The 15,719-nt window shown below is 42.1% G+C and overlaps 1 protein-coding gene across 1 annotated transcript in view; it reads left to right on the top strand.

The window, feature by feature from the left end:
• The first annotated feature begins 2,433 nt into the window (after positions 1–2,433).
• lrch2 (leucine-rich repeats and calponin homology (CH) domain containing 2) overlaps positions 2,434–15,719 on the top strand; it is a 30,321-nt gene continuing 17,035 nt past the window's right edge. Inside the window, exons 1-10 of the mRNA XM_083927034.1 lie at positions 2,434–2,689; positions 11,342–11,486; positions 11,736–11,862; positions 11,955–12,060; positions 12,455–12,591; positions 12,839–12,969; positions 13,112–13,199; positions 14,158–14,254; positions 14,372–14,469; positions 14,606–14,673. Of these exons, the coding sequence (XP_083783160.1) occupies positions 2,449–2,689; positions 11,342–11,486; positions 11,736–11,862; positions 11,955–12,060; positions 12,455–12,591; positions 12,839–12,969; positions 13,112–13,199; positions 14,158–14,254; positions 14,372–14,469; positions 14,606–14,673 (1,238 nt within the window). The 5' untranslated portion in view covers positions 2,434–2,448. The remainder of the gene's footprint in view (positions 2,690–11,341; positions 11,487–11,735; positions 11,863–11,954; positions 12,061–12,454; positions 12,592–12,838; positions 12,970–13,111; positions 13,200–14,157; positions 14,255–14,371; positions 14,470–14,605; positions 14,674–15,719) is intronic.

The raw sequence follows: 15,719 nt of genomic DNA, 5'->3' as shown, positions 1-15,719 counted from the left end.
AGGGGCCAGTAGGTAAGTCTTTCACTCTTTTAATAAACTCCAGGTTTGCTAACTACATTGTTGGTGTTTTGTTTTATGTGTAAAGACTCTTCTCACTCTACGGCAGAGGTTGGGTGTTATTTTCAGCAGTATTGTTGTTGTTATTATAGTGGTTAAAAAAAGACGTTTTAATGCCTTCACCGCACTGCTCCGAGCTAATCAGTGTTAGCCACGTCCATCTGTTAGCAACTCTCCCGGATTTCTCCGTTAATAGTTGTTACACGAAAAAAAAAAGTCTTGATGGTTCATTTGATGTAAGTGCCGAAGAAGACCATGGGATAATTTTGCATCGAATTACACTGTAAAACCTATGTTCAAATGCTTCTATCTAGTCCATACACCCTTAACGTATTTCCTGTTTTACTTACATTAGGTGCATAGTGGACTGAGTGACTTTAAAATTTCCCTCAAATTTCTCTCATCATCAATTATTTGACCAATTACAGGGACAGTCTGGTGAAAAATGCCCCCAATAGCCTAAGCTATTACAATATGATTAGATAATACAATAGGATATAATATCAACCATAATATCTCTGTTTTAATCATTTGTTTACATGAATAGAACATGTCTCTTTATATACAAATCAAAAAGTGTATAAGACATAGGCTATATTTTTGACCCATTCTTCCATGTTCCATGAGGTACAGTTGATAATTGCTGACGACGCTCTGCTGGACAAACTACATAATGACACCATTTCTGAATCACCCCCAGCATCGTTTTCTTCATTATATGTTCTTTAAAAATGATTTTTCATGTTGGTACATATCACATACAGTATACGCCAATACTGATATGTCTGTGATAGGCCACTATAGACCGTGTTCTAAAGATAATGTAGAACTTTATTTATTCTGAAGGTAGGACTTATAATACTCAAATCGAATAGCATAGTAAGCAAACTTAAAAGTTATATTGGCAATTATATAGTATAACAATACATTGTTGCCATTCACATATGATAATATTAAAACTATCAATATCTATATTGATATATTTCAACATAAGCTTGTGGTGGAGAAATAATCTGATACAGAGAATTGAAAAATACATAGTAAACTGTAGGCTATACAGTATGTGTCCCCTGTATATACAACCATAACTTAAAAAAAAAAAACACCACACGAAAATTAGCGCACCTGCAGTTAGAAACAATGGAGCTTGTAGAAACCAGCTGCTAAAATGTACGAACACATTTGACATTATCTTTTAATTATCACAGGGCTGACCAGAGGGGGGCAGGTGGATCAACCAGAGAGGAGCTTAAAGGACATTTGGTCCTGGCCATAGGGCACAGACAAGAGCTGTATTCAAAACCGTTCCCTGACACAGAAATAGTGCATTAAATAGTGTGTTCGCCATTTTGTAATGATGTTCGAATTCTCAGTGGTTAATTTCATTCGGTCCACTATAGAATACCCACAATGCACAACTAATTTGAGTGTACATATGATGTATCTGAGGAGAATTGTCCCTTTAGTTCACTATTTAATAAACACTGTAAAGGGAAAAATGATTGAGTGAATGAGGGAGCGGTTTCAAACAGGTGTGTTTGGGTAGAGGACAATCTTGGGGTGTCCAGAGGGGCCTTTGAGCCGGCAGCTCTTCCCTAACCAGGAGGAGCATCAGATGATAAACCATAATTAATACCCAATAAACAAAATATGCCAGTAAGGGGGCGGCCAGCGTAACAGTGGTTGCCCCACATGGGGAGGCTGTAAAGGAACTCGGGGCAGCCCTTCGCTGCATGTCTCCCCCTGTCTCTCTCACCCCATTTCCTATCTGTCCTATAAAATAAAAAAACTGCCAAAATTAATCTTTAAAAACATATGCCGGTAATGACCCTATATATGGGTGCAGTAGGTTACTGCAATCTCCTCAGACTATTGCTGCTGTCTTGGCCAGGACTCCCTTGGAAAATAGATCCTAAATCTCAACTGGAATATTCCTGTTTAAATAAAGGGTAATAAATAAATAAATCAATAAATTAGATGCATTATAGTATACTGTAGTAGGTTATTCAGAATGATTAGCCTTGTTTAAATATTTGTATCTGGTATTTGTTGTTATCATCATAATTAACCGTAATTTGCCAATAACCATCACTGCCCTCCAGGCACTGGGAGCCACATCTGAAAGTCGGATTACATGAGGGACCCCTGCCCCCTGTGAGCTGCACTGGGGCCCCTGCTGGGAGTTTGGTATTAGCAGGTGGAGGAAGTGTAAAAGCCTAAAATGGCCACCACAGCCTGCTCACCATCACCATCCCCATCATAATCAGCAGCACCACCTCAGAAGCCCATCCCCTAGCGTCCGTCCAGGGAACGTACCCCGTATGCGCATGGGCGGAGAAACTGCCGCTGTGCGCTGTTATTATTGTAAGAGTAATTTCTTTTTTTACGAAAATGGCGTCTAGTCAGGGAGGTGTGGGAGCTGTCACGGCTCTACAAAGCCATCACTACTCTAGCGGACCTCACTGGAGCCCGGGCATCAGCCAGTACCAGCACCAGCAGCAGCACCACACGGCCCGCAGCCTGGACCGGGCTCTGGAGGATGCCGTGTGCTCCGGGATACTGAACCTAAGCGGGAGGAAACTGAGGGAGTACCCGGGGATGAGCTACGATCTGACCGATACAACACAAGCAGGTGGGTTACCGTGCGTGCGTGGACTCATACTACAGGGGAATAAAACACGAGTCAGTCCCAAAATACGCTTCATTTAAAAACGCTCAATCTTTTATTGCGTCCGTGAATGCAGCACGCGCGCATTGTGCATGGATTTTTGTCTGCTTTTTTGGATAGAGGCGCATGTGTAGGTGACAATATTTAAAGGCATATACCGTCCACTGAGCTGCCTCGTGTAAAGGCACAGACACAGTAGGCTACATCCTGGTTGTAATCACTGTCCACTCAACATCAGTTTCAGCACCAGGGTCTCTGGTACTGTTGTGCGGTTGTTTTGGTCGACGCCAGCGGCTTTCAGTATCCCCCCAACCCCCCTGAGACACATGAATGAGACGGCAGACGCACCCAAGTCAGGCGCTGTGCAGTGGTTTGTACACCGAGCTGCAGTTGATCTGGCATCGGGACCGCTGGAGCAGAATATGAATGAACCCGGAGGCTGTAGTTGTAAATCCGTCCTCACTGCATATCATTTGTGTTGAGCATGTGATACACATAGCCTATATGTTTTTGTCTTCTTCTTTCTTTCTTTTTTTCATTTTCAGCACAACCAGACAAAAGATACAGTGTAGCCTACTCGCAGCCTCACCCCCCTCGCCTTCCCATATAAGCCCATATAGCTCATAATCTGTCAGACAAGGAGGAAGACACCAATGTGCTTTTGGTTTCACATGTAGGCCGATAGATATGTATCTGTTTTTTTTATTTTATTGGGTGTCTACTGTGATCATATGGTCAGTCAGTATAGGCCAGTATTAGGCTCATGTTTTGTGAAGGTGTTACAGCCCACTGTTTAAGACATGTTTTAGGAAAGGGCTTGTCTAACTTTTGCACATAAAGGACCACGCTGTAGACTATACAACTGATAAGATTTTGTCACAATTTTTGTCACTATGAGAATATTTTTACGAGATAGTCTATACTTTTTATATTGTAGGCAGACTGAATGTATAATAGTGATATTGAAATGATTATTAATCATTTTGCGTCATTATTATGGACATACTACATTATCTCGGAATGATGTTAACGTGCCATATGGTGTTGTGCCCTCGCCCCCAAGGGATTTCAATTTTCTGCTTGAAGATTTTGGCAGCTCTTCATACTTCTCTTCATAGAGTTTTTTTTTAACCTCTTTGAAAACTGACAGATTGAAACACATACATGGAATCGAAAGGAAAATATGTTGTAGTACATCATAATATATTCATTATAGACAGGCACATTGATTTAGAGACAAATCCCAGATAGGTAGCAAGTTTGTTTATCGTTTAGCAGACATTTTTGACATGAATGCAGGTTGTTGCTTTTCTTTGTCAGTGATTTAGATGTATAATGATGCCATCTTAAATTACTTGTGCCTAAACAGTGTGAAAAAAAACGTACTGTATACCCTGGAAGAGCTGAAGCCCTACATGTCACGCACAGGCTGCCTTTCAGGGAGGAGACAGACACAACAGGAAGTTAGTAAGCGCTATTTCTGGACTGCTGGGCTGAATGTGCACACTTGGTAAGATATACTTTAATAATGATCAGCTTGTCTCTATCTAACGTGAGACAACCCAGATACACCAAGGTTGTTGCATATAGGATTTTGAAATAACTGCTGTTATCATCAGTTATAGTAAAACACAGATCGCAATCAAACAATATGAGTGTACATTTCTATGCCATCCTTTGGTTTCTTGTGCTTCACGCTGCATGTCTTTTCACTTTCCCCCCCCCCCCACATCTGTATTTCGATTCCTTGAACGCAAGGAGAGTTGGAGGGAAGTCTCACTTTGAAACGTGCAAAGACAGATCAACACCTCCCAGCGCCATCCTTTACATCAACTTCAATCTCTTACTGTAAAAAGAAACAGCTTTTCAATGCTGCATTATACAGCCATTACATGTCACTGCACATCAGAAGCCTTTCAAATTGAACGGAAATTTTAAAGAAGCTCATTTTAAATTGATCAATAAAAGAAATTACTGATTCCTCTGAAGGGTGGCACGGCACAGTGGAGTGATGGTTAGCACGGTCACTTCACAACAAGAGGGTTCCTGGTTCGTATCCCGGCAGGTGATGTGTGGAGTTTGCATGTTCTCCCTGTGTCTGCGTGGGTTTTCTCCGGGTTCTCCTGCTTCCTCCCACAGTCCAAAGACATGCTTGTGTTAGGTTAATTGATTACTCTAAATTGCCCATAGGTGTGAATGGTTGTCTGCCTCTGTTTGTCTCTATGTGCCCTGCGATAGACTGGCATCCTGTACACGATGTACCCCGCCTCACACCTTAAGTCAGCTGGGATTGGATCCGGCCCCCTCCGGACTTTTGCGACTTGCGCAATAGGAAGCTGAAATCCCACGGAATATTTAATGTGGACCATTCACCAAAGCAACAGTGCCGTATCCCACTATTAATAGAATTTCAACCTTTCCGTTTTATGGTTTAAAAAATGAGTATATAGAATAACTGAGTGGCCTCCATCTGACTAATGAGCAGCAGAAGGCCCCAGTGTGTGTAGACAGAGAAAGAGAGGGGCCTGCTCACATAAGGGTGTCTGTTTACAGTTCACTCCTGGCAGTTTGTCTCCAGTCAGTTTGCTTTCCCATGGGAAAAGTGCACAAGGTCTGAGCTGCTGCCCTGACCTTGGAAAGGGGCTGGGGAGCAGTTCAACCTGGGCAGATGCTCAGGTTTATATCCCAGCATGCTCCTGCCTGTCATTACCCTGCCCCCCCAACGGTAGGCTGCAAACACAAAGACATAGTGACAGCACCGTGCAATGTGTGTACATGTGTGCCATATTCACATACATTCAACAAAGTGTGGTATGAGTCATCGCTCGGGGGAATCGTACAAATACATTTTGAAACCCACAACTTCATTTGGTGTTGAGAACACATGACTTATTTACAGTATACTTGAGACTATGGGAGACTGTTGTTTTAGTTTATATTCCCATGTTTTATGACTCAGTCGCAAAAGTGAATACAGAATCTGTCGTCATCACACTACTAAACTATCACCTTCGTATCCTCTCTGAAGTGTTTGGGGCAATATTCAACAGCCAAATAAAGCTCCAAATGAAAAGAATTCGAGGTCAAAGAAAGATATAGAAGTGTGTGAAGTGTTTTTTTGCGGAGATTTGACAGCCAAGAACAAACCAAAAGCTCGGAAGATTCATTGTGTATCATGTCCAAACTTCTGTAGTGTGCTTTTTTCAAGAGCTGGATGAAATGGGCAAAATGAATATCCCACATTATATTTTTGAAACATGAAGTCACCCTGTAATAATGCTTCTTTGTTGTTACATTCCTGAGAAGTTCAGTTAGCTTGCGGAGGAAAGACTCCACAAGGACACAAGTATCAAGCTGGCATTCTCGGATTTAATAATTGACCAGTGTACATACCGTTAAGTGTTACTGCTTGTTAAGGTACAAGCACGTTGCAGGCTGACTCATGCAAAAGGCTTCCAGGGGCTTGGCAATTAAAAACACAACACAGCACTACACTGTGCTGCACTATACTTGGTGCTCTGTCTTACTTGAAATCAATTATTCTGGGTTTTTTATGAAAGCCTGTCCTGTCTTTCCTCTTGTCGAGGCTGGTCTGTGAAGAAAAGCAGGCGCTGCTAAGATGCTATTGAAAAGAACTGACTCCCCAAAAATGTTTACTTCAAACTCATTTTTGAGCAATCATAGTAATATGAGCGTAGCCTGGAAAATAATCCACATTCCCAAATGGTGCTTCTTCCCTCAGGGCTGCTTCTAGACATGCCTTTGCATGTCTGGACAAAGACAAACACATACCTATCAGCAGGAACACAATGCCTTATCACATTAGTGACGCCAATGTTGAATAGGTTGGATAATAAAACTGAACTACTGAAAATAAAAGGATAATTGTGAATACCAAAACTATCCCTATGACACTTATTATGTTGCTAGAGAAAATAAAGAAACAGTTCCTTTGTAGGTTTTAAACATCCAGTGTATACCCAATGATTTACTGTCTGTCTCCAGGATATAAAAGTGTTAAGGGAGGTTTTTAGGAAATGCTTACTGGATAATATTCCCTTCAGCGGTGAACTGTACATTTGGAAATATAGTCGGTATTTTTAAGATATGTTTGCTAATCACACTGTAAACATAGTTTTAGCTTTTTAAGAAATTAAGAAGAGGCCTGGAGAGACCCTGGTCACAAATCTGTGGTATGAGCTGTTCCTCACAAGCCCTAGAATTGAAAAAGCCTTGTGAGTAAATTCATTATGTACCTCATTACACAATGAGACATTATGTTTTTGGGTTCCATCTGTACTATTCCTGTGAATGTGATATCTCAGGAAGCGCTTGAGGGAATGTCTTCAAATTTGGCACAACATTTGGACTCAAGGATGAACTGATTAGATTTTGGAGGTCAAAGGTCACAGTTACTTCTTTAATGTTGTAATGTAATGCAAAAACGCTTTTCTGCCGTTGCTGTTTCGATTAATGTGTGTGAAGCATCCACATTTCACCAAAAAATTAATTTAGTATCTTTTATTAAATTCCTTCAATGTCTTCACTACATAAACTTAACATAAAATTTTGTATGGATGTAAGCTGCAACTTGTTTGGTTTGCGGAGGCATAGGACCGTAAGGCAGTCATTCTAGTTTGATGAAGCAGTGTTTCATTCTATGTAATGTCAAAAATACAGGCTTTTAACATGATGATGTTACATCTCTGATTGCTTCGTTTCTCTGAACAACAAAAAACAGATAACCTGCACATTAGAGAAGTATAAGTCAGGATCACGCTTTGGTTAGAACAGAAGTTAGCAGTGATGTCCCATACGTGCGAATCAGCAGGTAGCTATTAGTGTCAAGCTCAGTATACAGCCAAGACTTCTGCTTCTTCAGTTTTGATGCAGAATAATTGTCAAACATTTTATTTAATTTAATTCATTCATCAGTTGTAAGGGCTAAAGAAGTATCATTTGGTTTAAAGAAGGAGAACTAAAAATATATTGGAAACAAACATACTGGGAAGACAAATTTATTTTTTATCAGTGACTATTGAGGAGTATGAACACCAAGTGTGGGACCCATAAATAATGGATTGTGTGCGTGTGTGTGTGTGTGTGTGTGTGTGTGTGTGTGTGTGTGTGTGTGTGTTTGTGTGGGTGTGTATGTGTTTAATATTTTATAACTAAAGTGCTTATAATAATGTTTTTGCGTATGTATATTGTGTGTGAATGAATCTGCTAATGCCGTATATGGGACTGCTGAACGTGCACTGTTGAAGTGCCCAGAAGAACATATTTCATAGTGTAAAGTTGTAAATCTGTAAATTGTGTGACTGTCATACATGGACTAGACATGGGCCAAGTTAGTGCCTGACTGTGAGTTGAATGAAATGCCCCATGAAAGCACCCACAGACCACAGACAACCCCCCACATAGTAGCTGAGCAAATACAGCTGATCCAGAGACTGCACCAGGCCAAACCTCACTCACAACAGTCTGCCCGACCCAACCACTCCATAACCATCCGCCAGCTCGCCCGCCGGTCGCACACTCCTAGCGGTGACACCCGAGATGGCTCACAAGTCCTCAGGTGTGAAAACTCATCTTATCATTGTTGAAACGGCCCCTCTAAACCTGATGAGGAATCCCGCTACGGTATCTCCAGGAGCAGATAAATGCATGAGCACCTAGCTGACTGACCATCAAACACCTGAATCAACATGTAGGCACAGAAGGTCCTGCTCACCCTGGACACCCGCCAACCCTCCAGACCACACCCCAAAACCACATCTGCTGCAGGGTGCAAATAATTAACATCAATTAATCATGTTTTTGCCATATTCATTAAATTGAACCTTGTGGCGAAGTGCTTCAGTAAAGAGCTTTAGGATTCAAGTGTTTGGCTCTTTTTCTCTGTAGTTTCTGCACTTGATGCTGGGATTCCTTGTGGACTCAGGAGGTGATCACAGGTTGAACTTTTTAATTGCAATCTTATATTTCCTGTTCAGAATCCCTCTGCAGCAGTAAAGAGAGAGAGAGAGAGACTGTATAGTCTGTTATTTCCTTCAGCACTCAGCAGCATGTCTGTTAGCGGAGGGCTCGTCTGCTGGGCGGACCTTGTCCTGCGGGAGCTCAGGGCGACCAGCAGGTGAATAAAAGGCCCACTGTGGGCTGCAGATGGTGCACGGCCTGGGTTGGAGGAGGGAGAAGGCGGATGGAGATGGACAGGCTCACAAAGACCGCCTCCACCCACCCCCAATGCTCATCGACCCACATGATTCCACCGCTACAGAAGAATCCCCCAGTTGTTTGGCCGGAGGGAGGCAGGGAGGTGGGGAAGCCGTCTTCGTGCAGCTGGGTTACAGCATCAAGGTCCGAGCCTCGGGAGAGGGAGAATTTACTTTTAATGAAAAACGAGTATACTGTGACCTCAGCTTTGGTCTCTCCCTGTGTAGTAATTTCTGTTTCGCCTAACCTCTTGGCTTCTTTTCCCTTTGTGCTGCTGACTGCCTCCACTTCTGCTTACTGGCAGCTGTCAGAGCTCAGACCACAGCTACATAAGGAGGCATGTCAGGTCTACTGTTGGTCATGAAAGGCTTGTCAGAAATTAGTCTAACTTAAGGCACAGACACAAGTCACGCACAGTTTTGCCCCCCCCAAAACATCTTGTGACCTCGAATTAGGGAAGGTTGTGATGTCTGCGTAAATGTGTTGAAATGCTATTTGTATAAAAGCTACTGATATGACTTTGCTAATCCAATGAAAGTAAACAGAAAGCTCTTAACAGTCGGGTCAGTGAGTGTTGGCTTTCAGTAAAGCACATATAGCTTAATTGTTTAATAAAGGCTGGTAGCTATATGTAATTGCATGCATTAAGGGGATGGAGGCGCAGTAGTGTTTGCTTTGAGCAATATGTTTTTTTGGCGCTTCAGTGAGGTGGGATAGAATAATTGAAAGCTGTTTTTATCTGTGGGTGTGCAGCTTTGTGTCACCTAGCGATAATTCAGAAGACAGGATTGTTCACAAGCACACACACACACACACACACACGCACATGCACTCGCACACACACACGCACACTAATTTGCAGCTGCTGAATCGATGTGTCTGAAGGTGATGTCTTTACATGTATTGTTCTCATAGTTCCCCATGTGTCCTCATGTTTCCTGTTAAAAAGGATGTGTGGATTTATGAGTGTGTGTGTGTGTGTGTGTGTGTGTGTGTGTGCATGTTTGTGTGTGTGTGTGTCTGTGGAGGGGGGGTGTGTGTGCATGTGCATAGAAATGTCTTGGGCTGTGTGAGTGATTCAGCAACCTTCAGGGACAAAGTACCTTAACTCAGGCTTTGTGTGTGATCCATAGGCGTGCATTTCATATAGACCCCCAGAGTCTGGTTGATGATGAGTACATAATGTATGTGTATGGGAAAGTCCTGAATGAGAGTTCTCCTCTACTTACACGTTCTTGGGTGAGAGCCATTATCTAAATATTTTATCATACGAAGCAGATGGGAGGATGTGCTCACATTCACTGACTGGACCAGGCATTACATTCATGTTCTTGTTGCAGAAATAGTAGCACCACTCCTGGCTGATTAATGCAGTGCTGAGATTTTGCAGCAAATTGGCTTCAGTAATAAGCAAAGCACATGAGTTAAAATCACCTCTGTGCTAACTGTGTCACACTTTTAATTACAGCTTTTCCTTTATAGATTCAGCACAAACCATTTTTACCTTTCTCATGGAACAAATTTTGCTCCATGTGCTAATTAGCCATCGTTAGCATGTCAATATGATAAACTGAAATAGTGAATGTAGTGTACTCACTGAACATTAGCACATTAGCCTTGTCATTGTGAGTGTGATGGCATGCTACTATATAGCATATAGCTTGTCTATAGCCTCACAGAACCATTAGCATGACTGTAGCGTTTTGCTACAATAGATGAAAAATTTGTATTCTGCAGTATAGCACAATATCACTTGATATTTCACATTACATTGAAAATATGCTACATTTATTTGTAAAAATACACATTTCAGTTACATACGCAGTTACATAACTAAGTTATATAGCTCAGGAATATAAATCTAAAGCTAAATATATAAATGTTTTTATAGATTATTCGATATTAACAATATTAACTATCCAGTGGCATAGAAAAGCTACCACCCCTCTGTAAAAGCAGCAGCCAGAATCTCCCTTTTTTTTTAAATAACCACTTGGAGGTTATCTTCTGTTGCTTGCAACTGATCTTTCAACATAAAGAAAAGATGTGGATTGAATTCTAACACTTTGCGACCATTCATACAAATCTAAAGCCCTTACTGTGCCACACCCAGTGAGATCGATTGTGGAAATACTGAGATATTCCACTGCCAGTAGCACTCGAGCCTTCAAGGCCCAAGACTCTGGTGTAATCTTAGACAAGTGTTCGATAAAGAGACGCGCTGCGCACCGCTCTGTCACAGAGGCATATTGATTAGTCTATAATAATATAAGCCTATAGCCTCATGCTTGGAGCAAACATAATGGACGGTGCCCAGATCTTGAAAAGATTACAACATGTGTCTCATCTGTGTGTTCAAAGTATACATATTTCATCAGCTCCTGTCCTTCCGCCTTGCAGATTTGTCCAAGAATCGCCTCACAGAAATCCCACCAGAAGTGTGTCTGTTCGCCCCCCTCGAGTCGCTCAACCTCTACCACAACTGCATCAAGTGCATCCCAGAAGCCATTATCAATCTGCAGATGCTGACTTATCTTGACATCAGGTGGGTCATTGCTAAAACTGTGCTTTCAGTTTGGTGTCTTTGTCTCATTATCAATGTATGTGTGTTCAGTTTTGTATCTCTCAAGAAGTGCCGGTTCCCATTTCAGTACACGAACAGGGCCGAAAGGCTTTCATCATAGAGAGGCATTTCCTCTTTTGCTGAAACTCAATTCCCAGTCACCAGATACTAACTGTTCATGCTTCTGTATACTGTTTTAAATATAGGTCAATCTTTTATCTCTCTCCACAGTCGAAATCTCCTGTCAGTTTTGCCAAAATACTTATTCAGCCTTCCCCTCAAAGTTCTGCTTGTGAGCAACAACAAGCTTGTGTCCATCCCAGAGGAGATCGGCAAGGCCAAAGAGTTGATGGAGCTGGTGAGCCTGTGTGTATGTGTTGGTGAATATGAAACTGTGTATGTTGTACTACTGGAGCAGTCCCATTTCCTACACTTTGTCTCCTCTTGCAGGACGTGAGCTGTAATGAGATCCAGGTGCTGCCAGCTCAGGTGGGGAGGCTTCACGCCTTGCGAGAACTCAACATCAGAAAGAATTGTCTTCACATGCTGCCTGAGGGTCAGTCCGTCACACCTGATTTCATTCATTTGTTTTTCTCACTGTGTTCTTCAGAGATGTACCATCATTTACTAAGGTTGACACATATGGCAAGCGTACCAGTCCTCAGCCAAGATTTACACCACTACTGTTTGTTTTGTGTTGGTTGTCATGTAACCATCGGTGTGTGGCCAAAACCACCATGATGAATAACCTGTAGTAATCAGTAGATCAGATACGACCTTTGTAGACTTGTCTCTGTTTTTTGGGTGTTGCCCAACTCTAATATTGTCTAACCAACCAACATAACAAGGCAAACATTTTTTTTTGTATATTTCCAATATATTTTCTTGTACATTGTATGTTGGAAGCAGCATCACATTCAATAAAATTGTTCTTTAAACTGTACTTGCAGAGTTGGCTGACCTGCCTCTCATCCTTCTTGACTTTGCCTGCAATAAGATCACAGAGATTCCTACAGTCTACAGGAAACTCCGGCAGCTGCAGCACATCATTCTAGACAACAACCCTATGCAGTCTCCACCAGCACAGGTAGGTGCATTCATACCTCACAACTCCGTTACGTGGACGTGAAGTACACATGTTGACGTGCGGCGTAATATGTTTTTTGGGGGATTCCTGTATTTAGTAGGTTGTAGGTATGTAGCTTATGTCCCTCACAAGCTAATAAACCTGGTGCAACAGCACCATCTAGTGGATGAATTAACACATTAACCTTTATAGTGGTTACAACAGCTCAAGACTCTAGAGACATCTTGTGTGCATTTGTATGTTTCAGATTTGCCTCAAGGGCAAAGTGCACATATTCAAGTACCTGAACATCCAGGCGTGCAGGGTGGACAAGAAACCGGACACTCTGGACCTCCCCTCCCTCGGCAAACGTTGCCTTCCACAGCCGCTTACAGATAGGTACTGGCACACAGATTGTTCTTGTTTCATTCCTTTAAACATGCTCACTTGAGGATATGAATTACATTATGCTGACTGGCACATCTGATTTTATGGTTACCTGTTGCAGCCCTAATGCGCGGTTTGTGTTGCCTATTTCCAGCATGGAAGATTTTTATCCCAGTAAGAACCACGGGCCTGACTCTGGAATTGGTAGTGACAATGGTGACAAGAGGCTGTCTACAACTGAGGTCAGAGTTCAAACATCATGGCAATACCAGTGTATGATAATGTTGTCATATTTTACTACTAACCAGAATGCAACCTTTTGACATACATAAATGTCACAGGACCATTGTGGATTTTTATTTCTTATACATTGCTGCTAGCTAGAAAGGAATTGTTTTAGTATTCTCAGCATATAAATCTAACAAAGGAAGAACTCTTGGGCTTAGGCTCAGGCAAAAGCACTCACAGCCAGACTCTCCAGACAAAGCAGCAGAGGATAAGACAGTCCTTATTAGGTTGAAATTCAAGTGAACGGTAACTGGGCACTGGGGTGGACAGGCAGGTGTACAGGCAGGTGGATGATCAGGGGTGTCTGGCTGAGGTTTTTGAGGGTGACTGGTGGAAGGATGGAGAATTATTGGGTCTAGACGTGACAACAGGTTGTGGTACAAAATCAACAATTTCAAAGATGCGTGGGCGTTCACCTCTGCCCCAGATGCAAGTAACCTCCCTGCTGCCGTTGAGCTAAGAAAATGTAATCATCAGAATCAGAAATACTTTAATAATCCCAGAGGGAAATTGGTTTTGTTTCCAACTCCAGATATACAAACAACATATTTAACAACAATAGAAATATAAAACAGTATGTATCTATACCTTTATATGTATAAAATATAGAAATTACAATGGTAATCGCATCTCATCTTCAACTGCTTAACCGGGGTCGGGTCGCGGGGGCAGCAGCTTTAGCAGGGGACCCCAAACTTCCCCTTCCCGGGCCACATTAACCAGCTCTAACTGGGGGATCCCGAGGTGTTCCCAGGCCAGTGTGGAGATATAATCTCTCCACCTAGTCCTGGGTCTTCCCCGAGGCCTCCTGTGAAAGCTGAATAACATTAGAGACTTCATTCAATCATATATGTATACAGTCAAAAAAAAAAAAAATCAGAGCTCACTCCTTGTTCTTTTCTTCTCCTGCAGCCTTCAGATGATGACACGGTCAGCCTGCACTCTCAGGTTTCAGAGACAGCCCGTGCTGATGCTCTCTCACTCCTCTCCAAAATGGATTCGTGCAAAGGTTACCGAAAATAAGTATCACATACACCCAATAACAGAGAACACGGGGTGGTTGAATGAAGTGCCTAAAAATGTGACAGTTTATTTGATGAACGCGGATGCCTTCTCCCTCTATCAGATCAGGATCTCTATGACTTTATAGACCCCAACCCGGATGAGGATCCTGCTCTGTCAGAGTGTGACGGGCAACAGAGCAGTCATGTGTCTTGTATAAAGGTATGAAACAATCCATCATGATGACTGCGATGACTGCGAAGATAACGAAAAAGCCATTAACGGAGATGTCAGTGATTAGAATTTAGGAGTGACTATATATAGTCGCTGACATGCTGCGCATGTGTGTGTGTTTTAGGAATTGGAGAAAGTTCTTAACACATCTCACCAATGCAAAGATAAAGACGGCTGGAAAGAAGAGTCAGGGTGAGTTATTGCTCATTACATTTTGTCACTCTGATGCTTGAGAAAACACAATACCATGCATGATAGACATTTTAATGCAAATACTGCGTAAAGAGTTCTGTCAAAGAAAGGAGTTCCCTGAGCACTGGTGTCACAACAATGAGTCGACCAGTTTCTCAAGAACATGAATAGGATTCCAGTCATAACAACTTTTGCAGTGTCAGTCATCTTGTGAATTATGTCTCTTTTTATATACAGTATATACTGAATGTGGATATATGAGCAAAGGATGTCTACAATTGAACTTCTCAGGCGGTGCAGGCTGAAAACATAGGTTCCATAACAGGTTGATTTCCACCCACAACACTGACTAGTGTTGACATTCAATCAACTAGTTAGGGAACCCCTAATTCAAGCAGATAACTCCTGTCATTACGCGTGTGCCTCAGCGAGAATACAAATCCACTGTTTAATGGACAGGTCTGGGCCGTGTAAACAAAAGAAAATCTGCTTGTGAACACATGATGTGTGTCAGTTTAAGGCCCTGTTTACACGTACACGGTTATTTAAAACAGACATTTCCCTGCGCTTGTGCCCCTCGTTTACACGCAAACATAGTATTTTCCTCTGAAAATAATTTTCAGAGGCAAGTGTAGATTCTAAAAAACTCCAGTTGCACATTTGCATCTAAAGAGAGAAAAACGGAGTTTCCGGCAGCCCACGTCACAGTATGCGCCAGAACTTGCACCATGCGTTATAGGCACAACCTCTGTTTACATTCTCATTTGGCTGAGGTGATCATGGATGCATTGGCTAATGTGGGCTTGAGCTTCTGTATACACTGCTACATGCTCTTTGACGGCATGTAAACAAGATTTTTTCTGAAAACGGACAGGTTTGCATGTTATTTGTGATTTTGTAAAAGCTTCAGCTGCTTGATAACGAGCACATCATTAGAATCAGGTGTTTTAGAGCTGGGAGAAACCTAAAACAGGCAAGGTGGGGGCCCTCCAGAAGCAGGATTGGACACACCTGGTATAAGACATCTGCAAATAATTTTGGGAGGT

Source organism: Echiichthys vipera (genome assembly GCF_963691815.1).
Source record: "Echiichthys vipera genome assembly, chromosome: 14".
Taxonomy (NCBI): domain Eukaryota; kingdom Metazoa; phylum Chordata; class Actinopteri; order Perciformes; family Trachinidae; genus Echiichthys; species Echiichthys vipera.
This window is presented reverse-complemented; position numbering and strand designations above follow the sequence as displayed.